General features: G+C 35.8%; 1 protein-coding gene across 2 annotated transcripts in view; it reads right to left on the bottom strand.

Moving 5' to 3' along the window:
* cdh26.1 (cadherin 26, tandem duplicate 1) overlaps window positions 1–9,449 on the bottom strand; it is a 12,849-nt gene extending 3,400 nt beyond the window's left edge. For both annotated transcript variants that reach the window (XM_017409712.3, XM_017409711.3), the window contains exons 1-16: window positions 9,329–9,449; window positions 6,644–6,682; window positions 6,457–6,549; window positions 6,220–6,366; window positions 5,975–6,122; window positions 5,546–5,715; window positions 5,312–5,440; window positions 5,046–5,231; window positions 4,666–4,937; window positions 3,073–3,218; window positions 2,394–2,621; window positions 2,081–2,302; window positions 1,445–1,563; window positions 1,288–1,359; window positions 578–640; window positions 321–392 (exon numbers count right to left, since the gene is read on the bottom strand). In XM_017409712.3, coding sequence (XP_017265201.1) covers window positions 321–392; window positions 578–640; window positions 1,288–1,359; window positions 1,445–1,563; window positions 2,081–2,302; window positions 2,394–2,621; window positions 3,073–3,218; window positions 4,666–4,937; window positions 5,046–5,231; window positions 5,312–5,440; window positions 5,546–5,715; window positions 5,975–6,122; window positions 6,220–6,366; window positions 6,457–6,549; window positions 6,644–6,682; window positions 9,329–9,355 — 2,133 coding nt within the window. In that variant the 5' untranslated portion in view covers window positions 9,356–9,449. The remainder of the gene's footprint in view (window positions 1–320; window positions 393–577; window positions 641–1,287; window positions 1,360–1,444; window positions 1,564–2,080; window positions 2,303–2,393; window positions 2,622–3,072; window positions 3,219–4,665; window positions 4,938–5,045; window positions 5,232–5,311; window positions 5,441–5,545; window positions 5,716–5,974; window positions 6,123–6,219; window positions 6,367–6,456; window positions 6,550–6,643; window positions 6,683–9,328) is intronic.
* Window positions 9,450–15,604: the final 6,155 nt, after the last annotated feature.

Below are 15,604 nucleotides of genomic sequence, written 5' to 3' on the forward strand. Positions count from 1 at the left end.
AAAATTAAACGAAATAAACATTTGAAATATATGAGTTTGTATGTAATGTATGAATATAATATACAAGTTTCACTTTTTAAATGGAATTACTGAAATCAATCTACTTTTTCATGATATTCTAATTTTATGACCAGCACCTGTATACATATGTTGCTAAGGATCATAAACACAAGAAGAGAAAATTTTTAAAAACACACAAAAAAAACAACTAAAATTAAAGTTTGCATCACCATCTTGTGGATCTAGAACAGTGCAGCTCCACTCATGCCACAGCAAAACACAAGTCTGAAAACAGTATTATTACAGCAAAAATGACTCACTCTGGATGGCCCTTCATAGCTTCTACGAGACTCTCTTGGTTGCCGCAAACTTGCGTACATGTTGGAGGAATACTGTTGGCATATATACAGTCAGGGTAAATCACAGTGTACTTTCTGAGAGGCCTGCATCTACCGCACATTAATTTACCGTTGGCTAAATCATAATTCCAAGGCAAAACGATGCAATGCTTGTTCTTTCAGTGTTACTTTTCCTTTCTCGGGCTGATTTAAAAGAGTATTTAAAACAGGTTACTCACAGTGTTGCTTACTGAGTTGTAAATATTCACGCTCTGCATCATCTCCGGTACTGCCTCAGTTTTCTAGTAGAGCAAAACAGAATAATAAATTATTCAGTCAAAATTATGTTATTTAAACGAGACTGAACAGGTTTGGTGTAGGAAATTAAACTTGCTTCTTGAGTCATTCTCTGTTATTATATGCAGCTACAGGCTTATTGCAGCATAATTTACATATGATCATCCTGTTTACATTTATATGTAAAGATTTACCACACCCTTTCATCTTACATTTAAAGGTTACTCTTGCACTTCATGTCTAAATGTGATAAATGTGTAAACAGTGGGAAAAAACACCCCTTTTTGATTTTTTTTTTTGCTATGTCATGCTACTCCTAAACTTCATTCTATAAACCACCTGTTACATGATCCTATGCAAATAATACTATTTTTAATTCCTTCTCTTCCATGTTTTATTTACATCAACCAACGCCCACACAGCTTACTTCTGTCATTTGGGTTGCCATAGAAAATAATAGTTGTCATTCCTGAGCTCTTCACAACATCAAAGAACATTGTGCAAATTGCAGAACATTTTCTGCAAGATTTCTTCACAAATGTTTAACAGTCCTGCCTTTAAACGCAGTTGGTGTGCTCTCTTCGAAATGATAAATGTTGTGAAACTGCACTTTAAGAAAAAGATGAATGAGCATGAGAATTGCAGCGCATACCTGCATATACCCCTGCTTGAGGCCATCTGTTACATTTACACTACTTGTGGGTGACAGAGGAACGGGTTCAGTCTGGCAGAGAACAGAAAAAGAAAAAACAAACGTTATGCTTGGTGGAGTCTTACACATTTACGCAGCCATATCACAAGTAACATACCATGCAAGCAGTGCCTCCTCCTTCATCGTTGTACTTGATAAGTGTCTGGTTTCCCTCATCGGTGTCTATGTATTTCAATGTTTTCTTTCCCCTCCAACACCCAAAAACAATCAAAAGTACTGCAGATGCATCAAAATACAACAGAGAAACAGTTCACGTTACAATTTACATAGACTTAATTTTCCTTTTTAACCTAGATTTAATTCATTAACCTTTAAACCTTTATTTACACCTAATAATGCAGTGTTAATGGGTGTAAATGTGTGATTTATAGTTCAAGGTTTTTACGAAATACCCAAATAAAGCTTGTTAAAATGCTTTGGTAAATATTGTATGATCTTATTTCTTGTCACACAGAAGCAACTCATGTGACACATTGTAGAGAATATTTTGTCACTAAAACCAGATATATATTTTTTACATTTAAATTAAGTGAATACATTTTTGGGTGTTTGCTGGAACTGCAATCACATGCATGTGATTGAAATGTCATCTGATTTATTAACAGCAATTTTGTACATATGGAGGGAAAAATGTGCAAAATCTTTCAATTTCTTAACCTAGTTCCAGTGACACTACGTTTTGCTTTTTGACTTGGACAAAGATCCAAGTGTGTTCAACAATCCTCATACTCACACAAAAACAGAAGCAATGCAGCAAAGATGAGTCCAATGCCCGCGTCAGAGAAACCAGCTGAGAGTGGGATTTTATCACGGCAAATATCCCCTTTACCACAGTCACACATCACCACGACCAGAGTCTCTTCTCCCATCAGGTTCTGTTTATCTTCAATCACCAGCGTCACAGAGTAGTTACCGTAGGCAAGTGTTGATCGGCTAACAAGACCACATTCGTAACCTGTTTAACATATAAACAGAAGTGTCTAGTGGCTCTTCAACTAGATGTTTTCAATCAATAATAATTTAAAGATGCAAAGTTGTAAACCAACCATAGGCAGGTTCTATTTTCCATTGCTTCCGCAGAGTTTCATCATTCTTCAAGTAAAAGTTGAAGGGCCCACTGAATGGATCACCATCAGCGTCCTTAACAGGCAACATGATCTTGTCAACTTTGTTTCCACACATGATTTTAGTCTTGTTGATCAGTTTAGGAGTGTTGTCATTGATGTCCCTGAGGTGGATCTTGACAGTGCATGTACTTGTGGCTGGAGGTATCCCTTGGAAGCAACAGCAGGAGGAGAAATTGTTCAGTTCAAGTCATTTATTAAGATATTTATAAACCAGGGGTGGCCAATCCTGGTCCTCGAGGGCCACTATCCTGCATGTTTTACTTGTTTCTCTTCTCTGACACAGCTTATTTAAATCAATGGGTGGTTAACAGGCTTCTGCAGAACATGAAGAGGTAATTAAACCATCGGATCAGGTGTGTTGGAGCAGAGAAACAAGGAAAACATGCAGGATGGTGGCCCTCGAGGACCAGGATTGGCCACCCCTGCTCTAGTAGTTAACAGTGCTAAGCCTACGTGGGCAAAACTTTTGATGTAAGGCAGTTTATTGATGCTAGCTAAAATGTTACAAAATATTTGTTTTTCTCCACCCCTGTAATAAACTATGTAAATATTTATTTGTTTATTTGCATAAATTATTAGAAATAAAACCATCTCATACCATTATCAATTGCTTCAATAACAATTCTGTAAATATTGTTTTCATCAACATGGGGTGACTCTCGATCCATCCTTTGCACTGTTGTGATTTCTCCCGTTTTTTCATCAACAGACACCCACTTAGCTGGATCGTGTACCAGAACAAACCTGGTCACAGTTGAGAAAATCAGAAAATTAGACAGTTGGCAATTCACATCATCAGGTTAATAAAAAGGTCCAAACAAGTAAATGGCACAAAATACATAAGTGTATTAGTACATGACACTTATGTGTATCAGCAGTCTGAGCCTGCACACCTCTGAATAGACTGAAAACCCTGTCATTTTGTTTTTATTTCATTTCAAATGCTTTTTTAAAGACACTATATAAAATGCCAACTTTTGCCCCATTTTGCCACAAAGTATCTATAAAAAATGAATTTAACCCTTTAACTTGCATTGTAACCACACGGTTGACTTTTTTGCCACCATGTCGCTGTATTTCAAACTATGAAAACCTGTCTTGAGCTGTTTATCCTCATTCACCTCAGTGAATAGTGTTTATAACAATGATTACATCTACTGGGTGTCGCTTGGTTGAGTTGACAGTTTATGGATGTGAGCAACTTGGCCCAAGTCGCTAGTTTTTCATTTTATTCACGTTTTCTAACCATTGCCACTCATTCAGTTTGGAATCTGCAGACATAACATACATCGAAATGTTTGCCTACTTGTTCATCATGTGTAAATATCTAAGCTGTGGCTTTTATACTTTTTGAGATAGCGCTGTCTGAAGCCACCCATGCAGATAAGCGCTAATTATTTGAAAGGTGAGCACTGCTTTTAAACCAACCTTAACAGCTCAAAAAATATACAGTATATTGTACAATTTTGATATTTATTTGCTGCGGTAATGTTATAGTAACTGTAATGTTGGGTTCTTGCTATCTTTCAGCCATAATGGACTGTTGCATATTTTATGGGCAAAGTAGCAGACACACAACTGTTGCCCATGTGTGTATCAGTGATCATGAGGATGACAAGTACGTGAGTAGAAATATGAAGCCAGTTTACATCATTTATCATAAATATTCAATTAATTTCTGATGAATTTCTGAATAACTGAGCAGTGTAGGTTATCTTTGATATCAATGAAATTTCATTGTTGGTTTTATAAGTATTAACAAACATACTAAATATATTTGTTAAATAAATGAAAGTTTTTTTTAACAAAATTTACTCTATGCAATGTTTTTATATGAAAATAAAGCTACAAATTTTGTTTCAGCAATGAACAAAATGCCCAAAATAACCATAAACAGGCAAGTAAACCAGGTGGCTGATCTACAAATCTGCTTCCTGATTGGGTAATCTGAAAAAATAAAAACCATAAATGTTGCTAAATTAAAAGGCAAGAACACAATTTTACCAACAAATAATTGTTTGTTGCAAATATATTTCTTAGTATGAAAGTCAAAGGGCTAATTTGGACCTAAATTTGATTCACCTTCTGGTGGGCCCATGCTCCACCCCTAGTAAAGGTTTTATTTACATTTTACAAATACTTTTTTTCTTTCTTTCTTGTTCAACAGACATGCAATATGTAGAGACCATACCTGATCTCGGGGGAGTCAATATCATGAACGTTTGGCTTGTACAGCACTTCGCCTGGGTCCCTTTCCTCCGTCTGATACACATCATCTGTATATTTCTCAAACACTGGTGCATCGTTGGTGTCATTCACTTTCACTGTGATGTTGATTGATTCTTGAAGTGGAAGTGCCTTTGCCTCAGTAATTAATTTATTATCTTTACAAATAGTTAACGGTTCGATGTTTTCAACGGCAATTTGCAGGTTCACCAAAGTGTCTTCTTTAAAATTTATCTCCTGTAGAAAACAAACAAGTTGAAATCAGTACAAGTGTGACTGCTGTTTTGGGAGTTTTATAATTGAAGATTGTTGAACCTAACTTGCAGTGAATAAAGATTTTCTTACCTTGACAACACTCAGAATGCCCTCATTTGTTTTTGGGTCAGTTTTAATCTCAAAGATTCCTTCCTCATTGCCACTGATGATGGAGTACTTGGCACGCCAGCCATCAGTGTCAGGAGTATCTTTGTCCTCCACCTCAATTCTCAAAATATCATTGTGTTTCATCATTTCCAAAACTTCAGCTTGGTACTAAAAGGCAGAAAAGTTGCATATTTGAGCAAGTTCTTAATATCACAAATGAAAACGTATAATTTTGTACCAATACTTGCCTTCTTCTTCTTGAATGTTGGCCGATGACTGTTTGTGTCAATAACACTGAGTTTAATAACAGTACTGGTGGACAAGGGTGGCTTTCCTTTATCTCTTGCTGTAACTGTTATTTCATACTGATTTGCTTCCTGAAAGATGAAAAGATTATACTTTAGGTACAGCCATGTCATGGCATGTCCATCAACCTTGTATTAATTTAATTAGTTTAGATCAAATTAGTTAAGGAGTCTTACGCTGTAGTCAAAACATCCTTTGAATCTGAGTCGGGCCAATCTGTCATCAATCTGATGCACCTCAATGACAGGCTCTGCTGGGGTTTGTTTCTCCACAGTGATTACAACCGTTGAATTAGGGGTGTTTTCCTGATCGGCGTCTTTGGCCTCAACAAATGCATCCAGGTACCCTTTCAGAAGGTGAACAAAGGAAAACAGGAGAAGTATGTGTCTGTAGGCAGCAGATTAAAAGATCATGTCCAGGTTTGATTATTTTCTTGAATCTTGGATTAAATTTAAAGATGTAATAGAATTCCTATTAAAACCTTTCAAAATCCAAATTCACTGCAAAAAGAAAAAAAAAACTTTTGTTTCTAAATATTTGACACTCAGTGACAGTACACAGAAAATCTGCATACAACTGAAATATTTACAATGCTGTTTGCTTACCCTCCTTCTCATTTTCTTTCACAGAGGCTATATTCTTCATTCTGGTAAATTGAGGTGCGTTGTCATTTATGTCCTTTATGTCGACATCGAAAGCAAGTTCCTTGTCGAGTCCTTGGCCGGTCTTTACGTTAACTACATCAAATCGGATCTGTGGATTAAATTACTCAGGTAAAAAATTTTTGAGTGACTACATATTTTATCATGTATTAATTATCAGAAAACTGGAAAATCCCATGTTGACTCACGTGATAATTTGCCTTAGTCTCTCTGTCGATGCGTCTGTGCACAAACACGTCTCCAGATTGGGCACCAATAGTGAACAATTGCTCATCTACACCATCTCCACTTATCACAAATTTATATTCTTCCCCTTCGGTTTTGTCATTATGCATCTAAAAGAGTGACATATGAGTATTTAACAAGGATAGGATAGAGAGCTACAACACACTGAGTGGTTAGTCTGTTAAAGATGGCTACTTTACCGTAGAAATTTTGAACGGGTATTTCACATCCATTTCCTCCTCCAAGTCAATTGTAGACAGGACCCATCTTCTTTTAGAGCGCAACAAGAGATCCTAATATAGTCCAAATATATACCAAACAACTGCCTAAATTTCACTTTAGAGGAAAATGGAAGAACATTTTCTTTTGATTAAAAGAAAATCTTACCCGTTCATCCCGACTCTTTCCCAGGGCTGCTACTGCAACCTACATGCAACAGAAAAACCAGACAGTCAAGTGCATGTAAGGCTGTATGTACTGTAACACCTAATTCAGTTCTCCGTGATACAGATTTTCCTTCATCAGGTATAATGGGTAAAATGTTTTTGTCCACATGTCTGAATTTCCCACAGTTCCTTCGAGTTAGTTTATTATATTTCAAATTCATGTGGCTCATCAATCTGTTTTGACATTTTTTTTTATGAAATTGTGCAAATCACAGCTGGTTCAGGAACAATCTCACAAACTGCCAGGTCACCGTGCATTCACGGAACAAATAAACTTTAACATTTTCAAATATATGAGCAGCTAAAATATTTCAGTCTGCAGGTTTTTTGACTGATTGAAAAGATACTCAATTTATCCAGTTATTTTTCTTCAGCTTTGTGAGCAGGTGTTAGAAAGAGCATACAGTAAAAAAATCAGAATCAGAAAAACTCAATACACAGTATAACTTTAGAAGCACAAAGACTTACACTGATTCAAAACCATACGAGTTTATAACACGATCCTGAGGTTTTTTGCCGTTCTTTTTTGTTTTGTTTTATTCCTTTTGTAATTGTCTTTCATTTTGTTGAATTAGTCTGTTTTGTCTCATTGTTCCCTGTCTTTTATTTAGTAACGCTCTTGTTGTTTTTCCCGTGTCATTCTCCATTTTATTCCCTCAGTGAGTCACGTTCCTCAACTTTCACCTGTCCCTTATTTATTAATTAGACCTGCAACATTCACTCTCATGCTTAGTCTTTGTACTTTGTTTACTGCCTTTTTTCAGTTGTTTATTTTTTGTTTTTGAAGTTCAAGTTTGTTTTCTAACCCTCGTGTTTTAGTCTGCATTCCTGGATCTGTCCGAAACCATTTCATGACAGATTAAAAAAACAATAAGTTGTAGTACCGACGATTAGTTTATTTAAAAACTTTTCAGCCAACAGGGTAGTCTGCGAGGCTCTACTTAAGTTTTGCAAATATTTTTTACTTTTTACAAACTGTGTCTACAGTCATGGAAAGATTACAGAATATATAGAAAAAGGATTTAACAAAACTGCCAACAAATGCTTTAATTTCTTAGGAAAAAGGAGAATTATGTTACAACATTTTGAACAGAAGCTTTAGCTTTTGCTAAAGCTGTTAATTTAAATTCATAGTTTAAATTATTACAATGTAAAAAGAATTACTGAACTGACTTACATTGAGGAATTTCTAATATTTACGCTTAAAAAATATTTTAATTCTTAATTAAAACTGGCAAAAATCCTGTATATGAAAGGGAATAAAAACAGGAAAGTTTTACGAGGGTCTTTGGACTGTAAAAAGCAAATACATAGATCGGCTCATTCAGGGAAGTGTAAGAATATCCATAAGCGAAACACAAAACAGATTATGAAGTTTAAGGCAGTCATCTAAATCATCAGCACATCAATATGCAGGAAAATATAGAATTTATTTTCAATTTTTATTTTCCACTTTTGTTTTTTGTTTTTTTTTACGTCTTCTGGCTTGTTTGGAATGAAAGACTAAAATCATCAACTTGAGTCTTTAAAAAAAATGAAGTTGTCCCTTCATAATCTGAATACAACATTTTGTTGAAGGGGATTTGACAAACGAGAACACAGTTCGGAAAAATGTTCAAAGCGCTCGACTAACTTGCAGTCGTTGTGGTCCCACCACTGATAACACAACGCCGAGCTGCGACTTGAAACTACCGGACTGGGGTGGTTTTTTTGGTTTGTCACACGGAAGAAGCGACGACGACAAACAAGGAGGTTTTGGGGGGGTTTTTCGCTTTAGGTCTCAGATTAGAAAGGGCCGTTTTCCTAAATCTTTGCTTTAAAAAAAATAGTTCACAAAAATTCAAAGTATTGAAAGCACCTTATTACGGCAGACACACCTGCTCCCTGCTCTGCCTGAGGCTAGGTGTCAAAGGGATAATTAAGACATGCTTTTGTAATGAAATTAAATATCTGCAAACATCGGGTCTTACCTAAAAAATTCAGCAAAATAGAATGTCACAAAGCAAATACTTAGATATAATCAAAAAGGGGTGGTATGGAAATTACTAAAGCGTTTGGGATTCTAAGTTGTAACTATGTTCACAACAGGAAGACGTATGTTAAACAAACAAGTCTATTTCAGAAACTGTTTAAGATCCATGCTTTTTTAAAAGTGAAAATGTTTCTAAATGTAGGTTGTGGACAGGAAATATAGAATCCTACTCAGCTTGATGACTACCAGGCTTCAGGTGTCAGGGTGACAATTAGGGAATGCCTTTGTGTGTGATCATTTTGCTCAGCAGGAACCACTTTCCTTAACAGTCAAGAGAAACTTCTGGAAACATAAGGCCTTCCTAGGCGATATTAAAGAGTACCAGGTACTTAGAAAAAAAATACTTAGAAAAACCCACCGCGAGATAGTACAAAGATGAGTGAAGAGCTTGAGATTCTGAAGCCGCAGCTAATTTTACAACGAGAAGGCATGCATTTCATACTTTTATATATGCGTGCTTCTTGTAAAGGTGAAAATGTTTGTTTTGGTATCCTCAACCCATATTTACTTAATAGGAAGCACAGTTTGCCTTTGCAAAAAACAACATGGAAAGAATGGAAATTAAAACAATATATATGTATATATAATGCCTACCAGCAGAAGCAGGAAAATGCTTCTCATCGTGGCCCTCACTGCTTGGTATCCACAACAGGAACACTCTGACAGAGCCAGAGACGGTTTCGCTTAGAGGTCGGAGAGGCCAAGCCCACAATGCCAGCAGGTGACTGATTGGCTGACTGGGTAAGAAACAACGAGTTATTTGTTCATGCATAAGTGAGGTGGAGTTACAGATTTTTGCACATGCACCTTTTCATCTAAGATGGGACCAGCTGATGTTGTGCTTTAATTACCCTTTATTATGTATTTGTAAGTTGACTTTGCTGGCTGAACATGCTTGGCATGGCTCGGCTCAGGTGTTCACCCTCAGGGTCTGCAGCTCAGGTTACCATGCCTTTCTGTCGAGGTTACATCACAGGCACGAAGCTAAAATTCAAAAATTCTTTAGCCATTTGATGAAATTGCAGACGTTATATTCTAAGCTAACTACTGAACAACACACTCCTTTCACAACGTCACCTGCCTGCCACCTGCATAGAGCACATCATGTTCCTTTTTTACATACTCATCCCTAAACCAGATGTTTGCAGTTTGCATTTCTGGAGCTGGTTCTTCTGCAGAGTATTGGCAACAGGAACTGCTGGTTTGAGCGTTATTCTTGTCTCATCTTATTTTACAAGTGCACAGAATTTCTGTAACGCAACAACGATAAACAGAAAGTGAGGAGCAGTTTGGTTAGGCTGGCCCTGTGTGCTATGTTTTGTGCAAGTTATTGGCGACAGACGTGCGTCTTTCAGCACTGGCATTAAAAAGGGCTGTCAAATTCTCACGAGAATATTTTAGGACCAGTTTTACTGCTGAGTTAGTCGTCTGCCATTTTATCTTTTCAGCCTCCTCGTTCACATTGCGGTTTCTCTTCAAACTCCACACGAGGATGAACCTTTGTTAACATACTTGACATGCTTTATTAAGGACAAAAATTAGAAAGTGAAGTTTTACACACCGGTCGGGAATTACAAGGTTGTGATGCATAAAAAAATATGCCCTGTGACTGTTAAAATAATGAGAATATTAGAAATTAAGGCCTGTTCCTATTAGAAACAGGTCAAATAAAGGCCTTTTCTGAGACGAGTACTAATTAAATAACCAGCAAACTAATGTTTACATTAAGTCCAAAAAAAAAAGATTAAAAAACAAAAATAACTGGACTTGTATTCTGTAGCTGAAGACGTTTTGCTTCTCATCTGAGGAGCTTTCCTCAGTTAAATATGCAGAAAGTGTGGAGTTTGAGCTTTTAAAGCTACGTTGTTGTGTAAGCTTGATGAAGGTGTTGATTAGAGTAAAACTGATTGGATTTTAAGGTTAACGCTCCATTATAGGTTTTGGAAAGCTGAAATCTGAGACCTCCTCTGTTTAAAGCTGGATTCTCTCTTTAGTATTTCCAGGTCAGGCTATAAATATATATTTTATTTATTTTAAAAGTGGGCTGCTTGGTTTATTGTTTTCAAAATAATGCAAAGTTCTTGAATAGGCATGCTATTTTATGAATCATTTTCTTCTTTTCCATTATAAAGCTTTATATATTATCTTTATTTTAAAGCTTGAGTGGGTTTAGTACCTGTAGAAATTTTATTTAAACATAAAGCAGACAGAAAAACACTTTTTATTATAAAGATTACAGAGCCCTGCCCTTTCCACATGCACTGATCACACTGTAGTCATTAAAAGATGACAATGAGGATATCTAACCTATTGTGTTTATCTACCAATGATAATAGTTGTAGCTGTTTTACTAAAAGCAGCACTAAATAATATTGTTTGGCTCAGTGTGCACTGGAAATCTTTACACAGAACTATAAAATTGTCATTTTTTTATTCAAAAAATTAAAACAGTAGGTATAAAGTAGACCAAATTACTAGTTAAGGCGTAATCAGTAATAATAATAATAATTTTGTGTTGTATTATGTTTAGCAACAAGGTAATTAGCACATTTTGGTCAATACAAGAAGGTGTTTGTTGAAATCCTTCTCAAGGTGTGCCTGATATATCTAGGGTGTGTGTGTTTTTGTTTTTCCATGTCTTAACTTTGAGATTTCATATGAGTCTAATAAAAGACAAAAAAAGATTAACAGAGGTTTTAAGGATCAACGGTTCTCATGACAAAAGCTGCATTATGCTATGACTTAAACTACCTTCAGCTTTAGTTTCAGTCACACTGTTGCTTCAGTTTTATAAATATTCAGAGATAGTTTTTGACATGTGCCGTGAGCCGTAAAAAACAAGAGAGCAACAACTAAAAAAAACAACGTTATCAAAACACGCATAGAATGTTCTTGTTTGCAGTGACTTGACTAAAGAACAAATTTGATGGTTTGCCTCTTTTATTGCCGAGTGCCTCTTTTATTGTTGTTTCCAGGACGTTACAGGATTACGAGGCGAAGCAATCAAAGAAGGCAGACGAGTTCTGTACTTATGTTCCTGAATGTGTTTGCATCACTTCAGTGTACCTTTTCATTTCACTCAGATAAACAAAAAGGCAGATAAAACACACGTGCTGTAGGTCATTATTTATTTACTCGTGTATTTTTACCTTTATTTTACCACATAAAGTGTTTAAGAACCAGTTCCCATGTTGCAAACACGACCTGAAATGGCTTGTGTCACACAAGTCCCGAAGCTGTTCTGCTTCTTCAGTGACTCACAGAGAAAATTAAACCTACAGAAGAATTGCCCATAAAACAAAGTGCATTTGCTTTTAATTCCTCACAGAAGACTTCTTCTTTCTGATATTTATTATCTTGATCTCTGCTTTGATGTCTCAAAGTTTCCAAGGTGTGGTTTCAGAAACTGGCATACTTCAGTATATCAGCATTTGCACAGCAATACGTCTCACTCCACATTTTGGCATTTATGCATAAATAAACTACTATAAATAATCTTCAAAGCAGGTGATCCGTAACAGTGTTTAAATCTTAGATCGACTAAGAGTTTTAGTATCTGAAGCAAATAGAGAAAAATAAAAAACTTGTTTGCTCTGCTTGTCAGTATCTAACTGACAAGGGCATATCATTAATTTTTATTTCATATCAGCACAAGAGCTACGATAAAGACACTGAAGAAAATCTTGCCAAGTGAGTGATCTAGAGTGCACCTCCCTTTTGTTTAGCCTCGAGTGAGTTTAAGTTAATTTAACTTCTCACGCTCTGATGTGAAAATCTGGACCTGTTTGACTCCAAATAAACGTCTTTACCTTCTGGGAATTATATAGCCTTTGCATGATTAATCATCATCTTTGGTTTCTGCATTGTTTTTTTGACAGGTTTTGACTTGTTGGTCTGAGATGACAAATTTGCATGTACAGTTCTTTGCGGGTTTGTTGAAATCTATATGGTTTTGAAGTAATTACTCTTGTTTCAATTACAGTGCTCTTTGTTTTGTTTCTGTGGATCTTTCTGCTCTCCCCTGTCCACAGTCTTTGTTGCTTATCACACCTTTATTACTTTAGAAAGTTCGAGGTTTTCTGTTGTTCCTCATCAGATCCTTGTCTTTGTCTTTTTGCATTCGGTGTTTCTCTTGTCATCTTTAGCTTCCAGTCTCATTACAGTCACCACTTCATGTCTGTTGGTCATCCTTGCAACTTCCTTAATTTTGTTTTAAAATGATTTTTTGCTTCACCTTCTCGCCCATATCCGAGTCCTCTGCTACACTGTCTTTGTGTGAGCCACATTGGTTCATTTAGCTTTTAATTTGATTTTACTCTCTGATTAGGGGTGCATTTTTATCGCCAGGCGTCAAATGTTGAAGGTGGGCGACAATGTTTTTTCTCCCAAATATGGGTGTTTGTCTGTCTATTACCAAAACAGCTCATGAACTACTAAATGGATTTTACTGAAACTCTCACAAAGTAATTATTCTCTAACTCAGTCACTTTTACAGATATTAAGCTGAATTTTCATGTGGTAGCAGCTGAGAGTGATTAACAACATATCATCTGAGCGTGATATTGCACAATATTGTATGAGGTTGCACATAATGTTGTCCAAAAATATCTTGGGGGAAGGATGATTATTGTACTTTACATCACTTATGGGGTTTTAGTATTTGAAAGACTTATAGCTGAAATGGTAAAGCCTTTTCACTTTTGACAACGATGTTTGCTACATCCTTAAATTTTGAAACATTTGGGTGAAAGGTGTTTGTGAACTAGTAAATATGCATGCTCAGTATCAAACTTATATTGTTAGAAAAAAAAGTGCGTATAAGAAATTACAAGCAAAAATGAAGTGACCAGCTGCTTTTCACATTGGCTTAAGGAGCTCTTTGAATTGATTACAACATTCATCATCTGCTTTAATTTCAAACCATGATTAGGCTCTTGGTACATATGGTCTTGAGATGATGAACATTTGGAAGAGACAGGAAAGCTCTTTTATATTTTGGCACTATATATATAATATTTTCTTTGCTGAACTGTTTGCAGACAGGATGCTTGTGGTAAATTACAAAAGTGTTGTCACAAAGAATATCGTCTGCATCAAAAGAAGTGTACACACTAGGATGACAAAAGCACCGAGTCCAGTAGTTTTGTGTTATAAATATATTGCTTATGGATACCAAATCAGGGGGCCTTACAGTGGGTTTTAAAATCAGCTCAGACACAATTTCAGTAGTTACATATTTGTATTTTTATATAGACCTTAAGGCTCTGTTGAGAAATGAGAGTAGTTGGAAAAATGTTCAGTATGTTCAGCCTTAAGCCAGAGTTTCAGGCAAAAAGTTGGCTTCTTCTTAACCTGGTAAGATAAATTATGTCAATTATTTTCAACATTGCTTTAATGCAAACATAACTTTGCGTTAAAGTGTTCTTGAAAGTGATGGGAATTTATTGTGTTTTGGAAAACAAAAGATTTTGCCATTCTTTATTTGGGATTTTAGTGACTAAACAATAGGCTTTTACCTAGATTTTTATTAAGCTTAATATTTTGTGGAGATAAAGGGTGTGGACTGCACTAATGCTACTTAAACCACTTAATGGCCTCATTATAACAGCTTTACAAATATTTCTGTTTTAGCCTTTTATATTTGCAATATTTCATATGTTGCCATTGTTCTATTAACACAGTTTTTAATCTGCCTTTTCTAAAAGCAGCCAATGAAATATATGAGGCAAAGGTTGAATCCATTTAACTTACAAAGTACCAATTACCAGAAGTTAAGATGACCTGGATATTTTTATTTTTTATCCTAAAGAAAATAGCAAAACCTTGAGTTAAGCAAGTTTTTTTTTAATACATTTTAGAGAATTGTCTCAAGACTGATCAGAAACAATAACTGTGAAATGTGAAGAATTCAAAAACTTTACCACTGCTCTTTTATCAAAGACGTGGGTCCTGTCTTCACAAATACTTGTGAAATGTTAATAACAGACTGGTCTTTCTGAAAAATAACATTTCTATAAATTCTGATATTTCTTAAGGCTAAAAACTGTTTTCATTTAAGCTAGAATGAGTCTGAGCGTAAAAACCCTTTTAATGCTTAAAGTCAGCATAAATAACTTTGCCCTGACATCCTTTTAAAGGAATGGCTTCTATCACAGTAATTTATTTTTAGTTTGTCTCAAACTTCCGAAGAATTTCACATTTAGGGCTATGTATTATATGTGGACTAATGTGTATTTAAGTCTCCTTTTGTCTCCTCTTCTCAGCCGTGTGTAAATGGGCATTGTTCTTCTTGTGACAGTCGACAGCCATTCACAACCACTAAGAACTGACCTTGGCGGCATCTAGGAAAACTCAGAAAGACTTCAGAGTAAAAGCCAAACGTGAAACTAGTTGAACCGGAACATCAGACCACAGCACAGCTGAAGTCAGTGTCTGTTGGTACAACATTTGAGTTTCTATTTAAATTTTCCAACAAGTGACTGCATGTCAGGCTTCAGCAGTAACTCCTGACAAGTGAATCATAAAGTAATCTTCTCACTGACAGTTTTAAAGATTTTACAAGAGCAAACAGGCTGCCACTGGACAGAGAATCTGTCGGATCAGCCAAGGCAATGGCTACGTTGTTGAGGCCTCACCTACACTCACAACCTCGTACAATTAGACACTAATCACTGCACATAATGTCATGAAACTCTTGTCAGATGAGTCATTTTGTCTCTTTGTGATCAGAATATATAACTCTAAACCTTCAGCTTACAAGGAGAACAAAGACAGGTTTTGTTCATGTGTCACTTATACAGAAATGCAGCGTTATTTAAAATACTGAGAAGACACGAAGTAGACCGCTACAAAGACATAATGGCATGCATT

Source organism: Kryptolebias marmoratus, linkage group LG8 (assembly GCF_001649575.2).
Source record: "Kryptolebias marmoratus isolate JLee-2015 linkage group LG8, ASM164957v2, whole genome shotgun sequence".
NCBI lineage: Eukaryota > Metazoa > Chordata > Actinopteri > Cyprinodontiformes > Rivulidae > Kryptolebias > Kryptolebias marmoratus.